General features: G+C 33.7%; 4 protein-coding genes across 8 annotated transcripts in view; 2 read left to right on the top strand and 2 right to left on the bottom strand.

Annotated features, from left to right (window-relative positions):
- The window catches only part of LOC120637544 (ATP-dependent helicase brm), a 28,828-nt gene extending 23,494 nt beyond the window's left edge, over positions 1-5,334 (bottom strand). For 3 of the 4 annotated variants that reach the window (XM_039909367.1, XM_039909366.1, XM_039909368.1), the window contains exon 1: positions 4,353-4,823. In XM_039909367.1, the coding sequence (XP_039765301.1) occupies positions 4,353-4,823 (471 nt within the window). Of the gene's footprint in view, positions 1-4,352 lie in introns of all 4 variants that reach the window. The other variant, XM_039909365.1, reaches the window with a different exon arrangement.
- Positions 5,335-5,659: 325 nt separating this feature from the next.
- LOC120623348 (protein-serine O-palmitoleoyltransferase porcupine) lies at positions 5,660-8,154 on the top strand. The gene has a single exon (XM_039889321.1). The coding sequence runs from the start codon at positions 5,858-5,860 to the stop codon at positions 7,190-7,192; it is 1,335 nt and encodes a 444-aa protein (XP_039745255.1). The 5' UTR covers positions 5,660-5,857; the 3' UTR covers positions 7,193-8,154.
- A 781-nt stretch (positions 8,155-8,935) lies between these two features.
- LOC120623349 (protein ALP1-like) lies at positions 8,936-13,929 on the top strand. Of its 2 annotated transcripts, XM_039889324.1 has the most exons (3): positions 8,936-9,005; positions 9,231-9,347; positions 10,420-13,929. In XM_039889324.1, the coding sequence occupies exons 1-3, from the start codon at positions 8,959-8,961 to the stop codon at positions 11,297-11,299; spliced, it is 1,044 nt and encodes a 347-aa protein (XP_039745258.1). In that variant the 5' UTR covers positions 8,936-8,958; the 3' UTR covers positions 11,300-13,929. The 2 variants fall into 2 exon arrangements, with proteins under 2 accessions (XP_039745258.1, XP_039745257.1); XM_039889323.1 differs by lacking the exon at positions 8,936-9,005 and having other exon boundaries at positions 9,028-9,347.
- LOC120623350 lies at positions 9,341-14,699 on the bottom strand. Its single transcript, XM_039889325.1, has 2 exons — positions 14,211-14,699; positions 9,341-10,099 (listed from the first exon to the last, which is right to left on the bottom strand). The coding sequence occupies exons 1-2, from the start codon at positions 14,395-14,397 to the stop codon at positions 9,486-9,488; spliced, it is 801 nt and encodes a 266-aa protein (XP_039745259.1). The 5' UTR covers positions 14,398-14,699; the 3' UTR covers positions 9,341-9,485.
- Positions 14,700-15,650: the final 951 nt, after the last annotated feature.

The raw sequence follows: 15,650 nt of genomic DNA on the forward strand, positions 1-15,650 counted from the left end.
GAAATGATATTAATCAGAAACTTAACACTGTATCACCTAACAATATATCTGATAGTTTTTATAATTGGGATGACATATTAAACTGGATTGAAACAAAAAAACATAAAAAATACAAAAAGATAGTTGTTGCAAAAACATACGAGAAAAGGGATATATTTTTCCTGAAACTAGAAATCCATAGAAAGAACCCTACTGTTTTTATTGTAGGCGGCGAAGATGGCATGGACTGGATATCTTCAGCTGTTATATTAAATTTACTAAATGATTTATTGGAAGGCATCAATGAACTAAAATCACTTCTAAACCATTTTAATTTCTATTTGCTACCAATTTTAAATCCAGATGGCTTTGCCTACAGTAAAAGCCAGGTGTGTGAACTCTAAGAAATAAGTATTAAAAATTGTTCATCAAGGAAGTTGATGCCAATTCCACGAATTTGCCGTGGGCAGTAGGGAAAATCATGTAAAACACCTTCTTCATCTGCAAAACTAACTAAATTATTTCAGGATAGGTTTTGGTCAAAAAATAGACGAAAACTGAACACTCAAACCACATGTAATGACAAAAGTGTGCCTGTTGGAATCAACATTGCTCAGAATTGGTTTTTTCAAAAAACAGTAAAAAGTAATATCAAACTTTTTCTTATAATTGAATGAATGATTTATTTATTTCTCCACATTACAGATATAATGTTGCTTACGGGATATTTTGTTACACAGTTATAATGTGGCGACTGATTAAAAATTACTTACCTAGTTAAAAATATATACCATTTTTAGATTGATCTATCAGATTTATTAATATTTTTTATCTCATTGGCTATTACTCTAACTCAAGGAAAGCATTGTTTAAGGGTTAGGTGAAGAATGTAATTCGGTTTACATTGGGCACAGGCCCATTTCACAAGAAGAAAATCAAAGTCTATCATATGTTCTAAACAACCTAGCTCTCCATATGATTGCATTTATCAATGTAAGAGGTTTTGGACGACTCATAACAGTACCATATGCAGATTTGTCTAAAGAAATTGACAATAACAACATTGTAGTAAGTAACTTTAATCAAATTAATTATACTCTACAAAGTATTACAGATAAAATCAAGCAAATATAGGGTAGACGAATAGATCTTATCAATTTTGAGGGTGATGATGATGATAATTATAGCCAATGTGTTATTTTCTGGTGTTATATGTTAAAGCTGGTCTATTAAATTAATCCTGCTTTCTGAGCGCCAGGCCGTGGGTTTGATTCCCACAACTGGAAAAAAATGTTTTTGTGATGAACATGAATGTTTTCAGTGTCTGCGTGTATATCTGTATATTATAAATATTTATGTGTATTATATCCATCAAAATATTCATCATCATCATCATCTTAGTACCCATAACACAAGCTGCGCTTACTTTGGGGCTAGATGGCGATGTATGTATTGTCGTAGTATATTTATTTATTTAATAACAAGCGGACCCTCGCGACTTCGTCCGCAAATGAGTCAATTTCTAAAAATAGTTGTATGTTGTCGCCAACTCCTACGATTCTGATATACTTGCTACATATTTCTGTCGTTTGGAACAACAGAAAGCAAGTATACTGTTCACGCATCGCACGCATCGGAATCACAAAAAGGATATTTTTGCAGTTTTTGCAACATTTCTCATTAATGATAGTACCCATTGGTCGTAGCGTGATGTTATATAGCCTAAATATATACTACCAAAAAAAAACGAAAACATACAGCATTTTCTGAGATTAGCGCGTTCAACCAAACTAACTGAAAAGTTTTATAATATTACAACTATGCCTATCCAAAAAAACCATGTTAATCTAAAACTAAGTTTTTTTAAGATTACCAATAATAACCGATTTGATGCAGATGAACTTGCGCGGATTTTCTTTTTTTCTATTTAATTTAAAAAAATAACTTACACTAAAAAGCAATGAAAGGATTGTATGCCTAATAAGATAAGTTAGAAATGATAGGGCTCTGTTTATGGTGTTCATTTATTTTAACAATAAATTTCCTTTTAGATGGAAATCTTGAAATCAACAAGTTCTAAAGTAATAAAGAAACATAATATACCTTACTATGTAGGCCCAACATCAAGTTTTCTTTGTAAGTTTTTTTAATTATTAGTATTAAGAATGAATTTAGCACATACATACATATAAATATTATTAAATTTCATAGGAATAAAATCCCACCCTTTTTCTATTTTAACTACTACACATTTAATTAATGGTTAGACATTGAAGATTGTATTTATTTTGAACATTAAATATAATAGCATTTATCAAACAACTAATAGAAAATATAATTACTTTACTATAATATCCTTTCTGCAATAAACTAGCATGAATATGGACTATGGATGTTTAGCAAACCACAAATATAAAATTTATACTTGTATTGATGAAGGTTATTGTTTCTCCCTAGATAATTTTACAGGAAACATGGCAGATTGGGTAAAGAAGAAATTAAATACACCACTAGTGTACACTGTTTACTTAGAAGATATATACACAGTTCTTCCTCATCCCAAAAACATAAAAGCAATAAGTCAACAGTTTTATACAATTATAAATGAATCATTACTTGTAACAAAAGATATATATGGACCTTTGTTCAGTTACCAAAAAGAAGCACAAATTAATTTCTTATTATTTAATATAATTTTCATAATACATATTTTGTAGATAGATAGATAGATTGATACCTAGATATATAGATAGATAGATAGATAAAGTCTTAATTGCATAAATTAAAACTTTCAGTTTCAATTAATGCAATTAAGAATTAATATGCAAGAAATAACAAAGCCCATTTTGTAATTATAAGATAAGTTTGAAATATCTTGAAAATTTAATTATTGTATTTATTTATTTCTTATATTTATTTATTTAGAACAGTTTGAAATAAAATTATAAATATAACCTAAAATAAACTATTTAAAAACTAAATAAAATCTAAAACGTCCTCGAAACCACTGCAGAGAGGCACAGTTCCTAAGATGCTGGCAGCATTGCCCCTTTGGATGGCCAAACTAATACGTTGGCCAAGGTAACTGCCCGCTCTAGGATCACCGGTAGACTCGATAACCCTTTTCGATAATTCTTTGAAAAGGGCCATTGCCTCCGGACCCCACGGTCCCAAAGTCTCTACTCCAAAAGGCACAAAAATGAAGCTGCTATCCAGGTTTTCATATTTACGCCTCTTGGCCTGCTCGGCACTGGAAGCAGCCGCACCTACCATCGACGAAGTGGCCTGGATGTGTGATGCAGCTAGGGTATCAACACAAGTTGCATCCCACAGAAGTGACCTTCCAAGCCTCCAAGGTATGAGCGTCATACCATCAGGTCTCTTGCCATCGCTCCGCGCCAAACCAATAGGTTCTAATACAGCTGGTACGTGAGCGGTAGCTAGAGAACGTCGGATGATGTCGTTGATGGTGCTATGGCGAGAGAAGCGACCAGCAATTATTGTATCATTTATTTTGGCTATATTCAGTACAAAATAACTTTGAGACCATCTATTATGATAATAATATAAAGTCAAGAAAACATAAAGTCTTTAATTTCTTATTTTAATTAACTTATCCCTACCAAAGTTATGTTGGCACATTCTCTCCTCCTCTCTATTCTAGATTATGCGGACGCAAGCTATCTGAATCTTACTGAGGTCACCTGAGGTAATCACGGTCGCCGGGATCTGCACGTACTTTCGCTTCTGTACTGTGTGTTATTTAATCCAAAAACACCTCCTTACTTGAAGGAAAAGTTCAACTTTGTAGGAAAGGTATCTGACTTAAGATCATGTTGTATGCTGACTTTGAGCATGCCATTCCACAAGATGAAGTTTTATAAGCTTTCCTTCGCAGTTCAGGGTATCGAATTGTGGAATGCTCTTCCTATGAACATACAACAGGCAAAATCGCTTGATATGGTTAAAAATGCAGGTCAAGCTTATTATCTTGTGCAATAAGACAACTGATTTTTATTTTTATATCATCTATTCATTAATGTAGCTTTTCATAATATATATTAGTTTATTATTTTTATATTTGTTTTATATATATATTTATAAATATTTTATTTTATGTTTTTATTTGTGTATATTTTGTTTAAGTATTCGTATGTCATTATTTGAATGCAGGTTTATAATAATTTTACAACACCTATTTGTCTCTCTGTCACCGCTCTTGTTGTCTCTTGATCCTAAGGTTGCCTGGCAGAGATTTTAAGCGATAAGGCCGCCTTTTGTATTCTACTTGCAGTTTTTTGTGTTTCTCTCTATTCATCCTTTATTTTCCTAACTGTGTAGTGGTGTACAAATAAAGAGTTTAAATAACTTACCTGATTAGGTGGCATATGACCAATTTGATGCTGCATATATCCATGAGGAGGCCCTTGCATGTTTGGGTGTTGAGGATTGCTAGGCATGTTAGAATGACCATTTGGACCACCTGGTCCTTGGTGAGATCCAGGTCCAGGTGTGCTCATGGGATGTCCTGGTGGTCCAGGCATATGTTGTCCAACCATATGAGGCGACATTTGATGTCCAGATGGTGGTATTCCAGGGTGTTGCTGCGGTCCACCATTTGCATTAGAGGCAATTGTATGGGGAGGGCCTGAAGGTGACATATGGTTCTGCATAGGTGGTTGTGAAGAATTAGGAGGATGAGCAGATGGTGGACCGTTAACGTGTTGTTGATTGTAAGGACTATGCGGAGACTGCGGTGGTGCTGGACTTTGCGAAGGCGGTCCCATAGGACTGGGCGCTTGTGGCGGCGGCATAGGGCTGTTTTGCGGAGATGGACTTGCCATTGCGACTTGTTTAAATTAGAACATATTTTACTACACTAGTAACTCCGTAAAGTCACTTACAACGTATCGCGTCACTATAGCTAAGGAAATATATCGTATCGCGTCACTTTAATCGCGAAAAAGGATCACTTTTATTATTTTGCGGTATATTTACAATCATGAAACATTAATGGTTTCTTTTCAAATGATTTTAATTAAAACTGTTTCATTAGTTTTTTCCAAGCAGCATTTCTTCGGAATTTAGGGCGAACTTATTGATTATAAAATTTCATCCACAGACTGTAATTCAGACCACAGATACAATATGATAACAGAGAAAAAAACATCTTTCTCGCCGTACAAGAAGGACAAAACGTAAACGTAAGTGTATCGTCCCAGTTCCTTCAAGAGCTGCACATTTTTCCGGTACCAAGCCTATGTCACTCTCCAGCCCACACAAACTATCACTGCAAAAATTCACATAAATCCGTTGTTCTGTTGCTGCGTTTTCTGATGGAAAACTTAGCATTTATAATATTAGTATGGAATATGGATTAGACATTTGGTGGTCACAAAACAGTCCTGGCATGGCATAGGACAAAATAAGGCGTCTTCTTAATAATTCTTATGCTTTTCGTATTAAACTTTCCTTGTCTAACTAGCTGTGTGCTGACATAATAAACACGAACGGTACGGTAATGAATGAATAATATTTAAAGTAGGTAGATTGGTAAATGGTAGCTATCTCCGACCTCGGTAGGTATAGAGTAAAGAGTCGGCTTGTCGTCAAAATACTCTGTGGAGTTGACCATAGATTATTATTTTTCAAGTAATTGTTGTTTACTGGTCTGTGTTGTTGGTGGATTGTTGAGACTGGGGATTTGAATGTACTCAATTTTTATTTTCAAGTAAAAGAAATTAAACTATAATTTACAAATATAAACATACCATAATGTTTTTGAAAATGTACTAGTGTTCTAGCTCTCAATCAAACAGTCTGCGTTCGCTGTTTTTAAATCATAAACTTATATTAGCCTGTGCGCAAGTTTGTTATAATGGACGAAGAAGACGAATACATTGAAAACACTTGGGCTTACTTAAACATATTATCTTTATGCGGGGAACCAACGCTTTACGAAGGACTACGGTTTGCTAAAGATTTGATTTTGCCTAATGTATGCCTTCGCCTCATTATACAGTATGTGCCTATGCCTCATACAGTGAGGCACAGTTTGTCCCTCATCATCGGCAGTTTTCTTTTATACTTCAATATCGGGTCCAATTTTATTTGGACTATTGGACTTACCACAGGTTCATATGTATCCATTATAGCTGTATCTGTTGTAACAAAAAAATGGAGAGGACTTTATATTTCTATTTGTGTAATTTTGTTTTTATTGCTTTGTGAGATTTATGTATTAAATCCAAAACTGTGGCAGCAAATAAGGGGTGTTCAAATGATAGCAGCAATGAAGATTATTTCAGTAGCTATTGAACTAGATCGAGATTTGTTTAAGCAAATGTTGAACCCAATCGAATTTGGGGGGTATGTTCTTTGTCCAGCAAACTGTATCTTAGGGCCATGGATATCATTCCAAACCTATAATGAATATCTTGATGTTAGATTTCTGTCTAGCAGATGGATTAAGATAATCTTTAGATACCTTGTGCTATCAATGGTATTTTTACTACTGTCTAATTGTTTTATACCTGGTTACATAGATGAAAGTGCAACAAAATGGTTAGTAGCCTATCGTGATGCTCAAGCATTTCGGATGTCTCACTACTTTGTCTCAACTATGTCAGTTGTATCTATGACAAGTGCTGGGTTTGGATTATCTAATGATTGTCACTCAGAGTTACAAGTAACAAAACCAATGCTTATTGAACTCCCACGGTCACTTGTCCAAGTAGTTATTTTTTGGAATATCCCAATGCACCAGTGGTTAAAGAACTATGTATTTAAAACATGCCAACCATATGGTCAATTTATTTCAATCTTTACAACATATGCAGTGTCATCTTTGCTACATGGATTTAACTTTCAATTTTCAGCTGTCCTTCTTAGCATAGGTACATTTTCCTATGTGGAATACAATTTCCGTTACAAAATAGCATCTGCATTGGAAGTGTGTTGTTTAGCCAACCCTTGTGTGAAGCAATGTGAACATAAATACAAGAAGAACAGTTTACTAGCAGTTGTTGTAAACACTCTATTTTCACTTGTTACTGCTATTCATTTAGCTTACTTAGGTGTAATGTTTGAAGCATCCTTTTCAGTGCAAGAAACTGGTTATTCATATTACCACACTATAAGTAAATGGGAAAACCTCAATTACTTTAGCCATGGCCTTGCCGCTTTCATGTATGTGATATATTTAATGATGTGATTGTCTATTTAAAATTAAGCCATTTTGACAAAAGTATTTTAACTAACTTATTAAGCAAAATGATCTCAAAAATTTTGTACCAGTTTAGTAAACAATATGCTATTATTAATTCTTCTATGTTGCTTGCTTAAGCATAAAACTAGATAAGTTTGGTTCAAAATAATATTAGAGAAGTTAGTATAAGAGCACTACAGATTTTGCTTGGGCAACATTATGACAAAAGTTGTTACTCTTGTATAATGTTAGCCCAATACTGATATTTTATAATATTATTGGTCAATTATCATATAATAATATTGGCTTAATGCTTAAAGATTCCTTGTACTCATTTAGTGTGGTTTAAGCTACACTATGTAAACCATAGAGAAGGTGCCAGTTGAAAAATACTGTTAACATGGCCCATTTGTATTAACGCTTATTACTCCTTAGTAGATCTTAGTTTAGCCTCTTGATAAAGTAAAGATTAGTATAAAGACTATGTCAGACACAACCTGATGTGATGACCTTCAATTGACCATCTTGCACTCAAGGAAATCTTTCAAACTTGCACTCTAGGAAATTGCAATATTGTGTGTTTAGACTTTTAAATACTGTTCCAGTTCAAAATTATAATCATTTGTGTAGTTCATGTGTATATCATTGATGATCAGGGTTAATCATTTCATTCCAATCATAATCAAATAAAATAAAATGTTTACTTTGTATTTCTTTATTATGGTAAGCTAGGTAATCTCACTAAGATAAGTCTTTTTCACAATATACTATTTGTCTAGTTTACTTATGGGTATGTCTGTGGTAAGACAAAAAAAGTTTTAAATAACTTAGAACCAACTTTATTAATAATATAGCACAAATTTAATGGCATTTAATGCACATATTTTTATTGTCAGTATTTTACATTTGTGTTGTGTATGCTAATATCTATAATCTTATTTATAAGTACTTAATCTGCAATGTTTTTTTATTGTTTTTTCGTACAATTTTATGTTTAAGATTAAAGTAATGTATTTGCCGTGATAAAAATTAGCAAGAATTATTAAACTCAATATATATTATAATCATTACAAGCTCATGCAATAGTTAAGCTCTTAAAATACAGTTTTTTTAAGGATAAATAATGTGCAGTTTACAGAATAGGTAGTCCAATTTTGTGTAATTTCATGCCACATAATATAGACATACCATTACATATTTGAAATACCTAAAACATATTTATTTATATTATGGCAGATTATTTAATCTGTTCTCAATTCGCTCGATGAACAAATTTATTAAATTAATATGCAACTTCATGTAAAAATAACTCTGTAAAGATTATTTGGCAATTGAAAGTCACCACTTAATTTACTAGAAAAATGGTTTCTAAATTAGCAAAATGTGCACAGTTGCAAGAAACATGTGTATACATTGTTATTTTTGCTGTTCATGTTATACGATAGGGAAAAAGAGAGCATATAATATTTTGAGTTCCACTAGCCTTATCCATATTAACCCACATCACCCAAAAGTACTACACACACAAATACACTACTACCTATTCTGATCACTTACAGTGTAACAGTATTATAAATTTTAAAATTACTCACACAGTAAATATATTAAAGCAGTATGGAAACTATGAATAAACATGCAAAACAGCACACTCACACAATCACACCTTTATGCTACCCTAAAGCTCCGTCCACACGGCGCGTTGCGTTGCGTTGCGTCGTCGCAACGCAAATATTTTGACGCATAGCCGGCCACACGGGCGCTGCAGCGTTACTATGACGCAGTCAACGTTCCGTCGGCGCAGCGGCGACGCACAGTTGCGGCAAGTATTTTGAAAAAAATTCGCAGTCAGTCTATAGCAAATCATGGATCGGAAAAGACGTCTAGCATTGCTCCTATTACTACGTCACCGCCGAAATCGACGCAAGATCACAAGACGGTACTGGATCAGTCCTTTCATTTCATTAAGAAATCGTGATGGACAGTTTTTTTTTTTAGAATATCGGGAGTTGCTATTAGACGAAAAGAAGTTTTATAATTTTTTTAGAATGAGTGTATCCAGCTTCGAATGTTTATTGAAGTCCTTAGAACCACACATACGAAAAAACTATACTAATATGAGGAATCCAGTGGAACCAGTAGAAATGCTGGGAATCACTTTAAGGTAACTATATAAATATATTTAAGTAATAAAAATATAACAGTTTTTTTGGTTTGTTTAATTAGTAATCAACTCACAAATAATCAGCAATTGTCATAATTTTAAATTTAGACATTATTTAAGAGAGATATCATCCAGTAATTACAAATTAGAAAAATCGTATTCAGTTTCTTCACTTGCTTGAGATGTTTCTGGAGATGTAATTGAATTATTAAAATCAGAAATGTATGTACTTTGAAAATTTGCTGTTTGATACCCATATGGTGGTTGGTGAGACGTTGATGGGCCACTCACATATGATGATGTTTGTCCATACCGCATTTCATCTATAATTTGTATAACTTTACTTTGGAAACGGAGAGTTTCTCGGTCGGAAAATTCTTGAATAGATGGCAATATAGCTCTGAAAAAGGACATATGGCGATTTTCCGGCTCCTTGAGAAGTTTTAGTCCTTCTCTTTCAAACTCATCCATTTGCATTGCCCTTTTGCGCGCGACTGGAACATAGCGCGGAGTGTTGTCTGTGGTAATGTCATCATTTGTAGACGTAGATTCATTGTTGATTTCTCTAGGCGAGTCTAAGCTAGATTCGGTGGCATTTTGTTCCACTTTTCTCAAAAAAAGGAGTTGATTGTATAAATGATACTTCTTCAGTTTCGTAGCGCCCGAGCCCGATTTTGATGCTTCTTTTAATTTTTTTGAATATCTGAAGTAATTATCTTTTACACTTCTCCATTTTTTTATTAAATCATTACCTGCAAAACCAATAGTAAACATGATTTAATAATTTATACATAGTGAATTTCTCGATAAAATTTAATGACATATTCAGATATCGTTAACAAACACTATGTGACCGACTCTGGAATCGTGAAAATATAACAGCTGTTACATACAAAAAGCAATACCTACTGAATCAAAATGTATGCAACAGCTGCTATTTTTTTCGCGATTCCAGAATTAATTGGTTACATAGAGAAAGTTATTTGCTATCGATGTCTGAATATGTCAGTATTTTTTTTCGGGTATCTATCTATCTCATAAATGCATATTATAATAATTATTTTCTTTTCAGATACCTAGGAAGTGGAAATTCAATAACTGATTTACATTTCAAATTCAAACGGGGAAAATCTACTATTGCATATATAATACAAAGAGTTTGTCGTGCTATATGGACCAATCTTCTTCGAGACAACATCCCTGAACTGACAACTGAAAGTTTCCAAACAATAGCGAGGGGTTTTGATGTAAAGGCAAATTTTCCTCAATGTGTTGGTGCCATCGACGGCAAACATATCCGCGTGTGTAATCCTGCAAATAGTGGCTCACTTTTTTTTAATTATAAAGCCTTTTTTTCGATTGTGTTGCTAGCTATTGTGGATTCAAATTACAAATTCGTATTTGTCGACATCGGTGCATACGGAAAAGAATGCGATTCAACCATATTACAAAATTCTAAACTGTACGAGCTAATGATTAACAACAACTTACCACTACCTCAACCCCAGCCACTCTCTGGTAGCAATATACCAACCCCGTATGTATTTGTGGGTGACGAAGCTTTTGGACTGAGCAAACATATTATGCGTCCATATGGCGGTCAAAATCTCGACTTACAACAAAAGGTTTTCAATTACCGTCTAAGCAGAGCCAGAAGATATGTCGAATGCGCTTTTGGGATTATGGCTAACAAATGGCGCATTTTTCACAGACCGATAGACGTGTCCTATGACTTCGCTACTGACATTATAAAAGCATGTTGTGTATTACACAATTTTGTCGCTGATCGAGACGGTTTTAGACAAAGAGATAAATTTGCTATAAGTGTTGATGAATTTCTCCCAATACAACCCGTACATGAAGAACAGACAGCACCGAATGTCATAAGACAGCAATATGCGACCTATTTTATGACTAGAGGAACTCTGCCTTGGCAGCTAAATAAGGTATAATTGTATTATGAGGGTTTTCAAGATTTTCTTGCACCGCCAATTCCGCGATCAGTAAAAAAATAATATTTTATACCTACTCAGCGTAGTCTAGGTTAGTTTTGAGCTAAGTAATAAAATAGTACTCACGCTAATCTAAATTCCCTAAGTTTTAAAATTTTAGAGTGTCGAGATATTAATTGAGTAGTCCACTTTCAAACCCCGTTAAGTTTATGCAGCAATTAATTGAGAAAACTAATTAAAATGTTTAGACTTAAAATTACGATATTAAGATGCATTTTTTTGTGTATTACATGAACTTAGTAGCACATCGAATTAAATTATGTTAGCAAATAAAATCACTCTTTCATAATAATCATTTAATTTGCATTTTAAAATTAAACATAGCTAGTTTTGCAAAAGATTTTTTAACATAGATAGTTTTGCAGTTGTATGCAATCAACATAGGCAGTTTTGAAATAATCAAATATAAGCTTCTATTTTCCTCTACTCTTAAGAAATTACAATTTTTATCTATTATTACACTCTTAAGTCTATTTCTTCGTGTATTATGGTTTCTTCATTATCAGTCTCTTCTATAACAGTCTCATTTGGTTCTTCTTGAAGAAAATTGTAATATTGTAAATAATCGTAAGAAGCCCAATCTTCACCGAAATGTTTTTTCAAAAGATTTCGCACATCATTTAACTTTACTGGTTTTACTGGAACTCCAACATTCATCATAACGGGCACAATATTTTCGAATGATTTGCCTCTTTTGCAAACGTTGCCATAATTTATTACCTCAGATACATAATTAGGTTCCCCTTTAATGGCAATTCTATTATTTTTATCCTTTCTTAAAAAGAATCTTTTAGAGGCATTAAATTGAAAGTGCCAAGATCCAGGTAACTTAAGTACGTTTTTAACGCTTGATTTCCAATCATAAAAATGGAAGTCGCTGCCTAGTCTGAGAACCGTACCATACTTTTTAAAAATATCAAAATATGTCTGGGGTTCCACAATGACTTCTAAAGGACGTATTTCTCTTTCGATATTTCCAAATACACGGTCGGGGGGCAAAAATGAATGCCCCACTACAGGGAATATCAGCGTAAGTTTCTTGATGTGACGTGGAGCTTTTGTTTTTAGCCAATATGCCAACATTCCCAAAACGATTGAGTTTTTATTTTGCCCCCCACAACCGTCGCAAAATAATTTAATATGACTAACAGTGTCTTCAAAATTGGTATTCATTAGCCGATGAAATACCGCCGAAGCAATCTGATTAGATCCTTTCTTTGCCTCAGTTTCCAACCACGTGTAAATAAATGTGTTTAAACAGTTTTGAGCCCCACGAGATGGCCCTTGACATACTGTTAAGTTATACGTATACAATTGTCGGCTAAAGTAGGCACTCTGGTCTGGTACTTTTGGTAAAACCAAATTCTTTTGACAGTCAAAAGAGAAAATTATTTCGTTGTCGCCTTGTGTTTTGAGGCTAGTGTAAAAGCATTTGGCCTTTAGCTTGTGAATACGAAGCTGAGCTATTTGCAGCTGTTTTTTTGCTGTGTCGCGTTCTCTTTTAATAACTTCTTTTAATTGAATGCATTTAGAACATGCATCTGTAGCGGGAGACTTAAAACTCAAATTAAAGTACTTGTTAAAGATACGTCGGAAAAATTCATATCTCACTGACACATTCTGAGCGTCATCGTTGTAAAGTTTATGCAATTTTTTTATACTTAGATCGCTGCTCAGATATTGCACAGTAGATCTTCCTCTAACATAATGTGATTCCAAAGCTTCAAGTCCCTTTATAAACGATTTTACGGATTCTGTGCGATCAGAATACAGATTGGACTTTCTATTACCTCCTCTTCTTTCTTTCGGCATTGCCATCGTGATTAAATGCTGTTTACAAATTCTTTGAATTCTGTCCCTAGAGATTCCCAGAATTGTGGTCATTGCTTTTTGACACACCTTAATTAATTTGACGCGGCGTCTTCCAGCCAAATTTTCGTGCTTTGGTATAAAATAGCATATAGTCTGGGATTTTCTCTTTCCTTCTTTTTTAGGAGTTTGCGCTGTACAGTATTTTAATAAAAAAGTATCTTGGGTGACTTTAACTGAAGTTGAATAAAAATTCCGATGAAATTTACTGTAGTCTTGAACCGTTAAGTCGTTACACTTGTATCCCTGTTTTGAATTTCCATGTACACATTGTGGTATAACTGGCAGTCCCTTAGGCATATGTCTAAAACAAAACAGATAGGCACATTAATAAATAACAATAGAGCAAAAAAATCCCCAGCAAATAACCAGGTATCTATCCTATTTACAAAAGGTAACCATAAAATAATAATCTTACCGTTTCGACTTCTCAAGTTCTCTCTTCCATGTAGATTTATCAGCTATCTTTTTACGTCCTCTTCTGTTTGGTGCCAAAACAACTTCTTGTTCTTGATACTCCATGATAATTTTAATAGAAAATACCTCGTTTTTAAAAGCCTGCAGTATCTGAAGAAAGCAACGCGTGCATGCACTTCGACAGTATTATGCGTACTGGCACTCAAGATGGCGGCTTTTGCAAAAGTCACCACGCAACTTAGCGTCGTTTGCAAGTTAATACAAACTTAGCGATTTTTGAAAGTGGACTGCCGATCAACATAACGACTTTTGCAAAAGTATTGAGATTTCAATCCCATTTTATTCTTATCATAGCGAGTTTTAACACAGTATATTAAATGCTGACGTTAATATTTTAAATCCTTAACCGATTGGCGCCATTGGATAAAAAATGTTTTTTTTTTAACATAACGTGGTTTGCAAGTGGACTACTCAATTTTGTACTGATCGCGGAATTGGCGGTGCAAGAAAATCTTGAAAGCCCTCTTAAATAAAAAAAACATAAATATCTGTACTGTGAACTCACCAACTTTATTTTTTCGTTCAGCTGTGAAATTCTCGTAATCAGGAAATAAAACTTTTGATATGTCTTCCCAGGCTTTTGTTTTTAAATTTTTATTTTTAAAATCTACGTTTGACTTGTCCCATATAATTTCCCTTTCCTGTATCAATGTAATCAAGTAATCTATGTCAATTTCTTCAATGGTATTCATTTTACCCTGCAAATAAAACTAATTACCCTGCAAATAAAACTAAATACAAAAACGTAAACGTAAAACGAAATGAGCTTCCGTGTATCCTCTCTGTCAACGCACAAGCAACTGAGCGCTGACGCTCCGACGTCGCACGAGTAAACCCCCTCCCGCTTCGTCTCGGGGGCTGCTGTCCGTCATGTGTGCGTTGCGACGACGCAGCGCGCCGTGTGAACACCTTGGTTATTTGTATGTAAAACAACGCAGTGGTAGCGCTGCGTCGACGCAACGCTGACGCAACGCGCCGTGTGGACTGGCTCTAAAGCTATTAGTGAAGTATATTAGTCAGGGTAACCATGTTGAGATGAGTGGTTGTTCATGATACTGTTTGTTGTTGATGTATAATTTTATCTCATTTTTGTAGTATTGTATTTTAACAATCAGGTCTAGTTTCCCTTCTGCTTTAGCTTATATATTTACATTGCACAATAAATGTAAGACACTTTTACATAATTATGGAAAATAAAATACAATTTTTATAATATTATTGTAGTTGTTTAAATAGCAAACACTTTCTACACATTGTAAAATTCCTCTTGAAACTGCCAAATTTTAACAATAAACCATAATTAGTCAATTAAGTTTGTTCTTTGTTTTACTGATAAATGTATGGACCGAATAGGAGTGATTGTGGCCACTGTATATATTATAAGTTAATTATGGCTTATTATTATTTATTGCAGCCATACTATTTCTTCGTTAATTAAATTAAATTCTTTTTGGAAACAGTTATCATTATTTCTTACATTGATAAAATTTGAGCCACTTTCGTTAAGTACCACCTGTATTCTATACTTGATTTGTACTTCTGTAGTATTTTGACAGCATGGTTTTAAACTATCAGTTTTCTCTTTACTTTTACTAAAGGATTCTGGTTTACTGTACATTACAACAATTTTGTGATCTTTAATAATTTTTTGTATCACACTAAGTAATTTCCTTAAATAAGAATCCATCTTTGTTATCTTAAAATCCTGTTCACTCCAATAAAATGCAGTAAGTGTATGGAAAACTACTAGTGATATGTTAGGATGTTTTGACAGGAGATTTTCCATATTTTGTATTGTTATGTGAAACTGGGTGGAATCAAATATTTCCAATATGTATAAATTTTTAAGACTTGATTTCAGTAGAGCATCAATATCATTTGTATTATATATTGAGGCATTGTTTATAAATTTGATAATTTTATTTCTAAGCACATTTATAATAGC

Source organism: Pararge aegeria, chromosome 4 (genome assembly GCF_905163445.1).
Source record: "Pararge aegeria chromosome 4, ilParAegt1.1, whole genome shotgun sequence".
Taxonomy (NCBI): Eukaryota; Metazoa; Arthropoda; class Insecta; order Lepidoptera; family Nymphalidae; genus Pararge; species Pararge aegeria.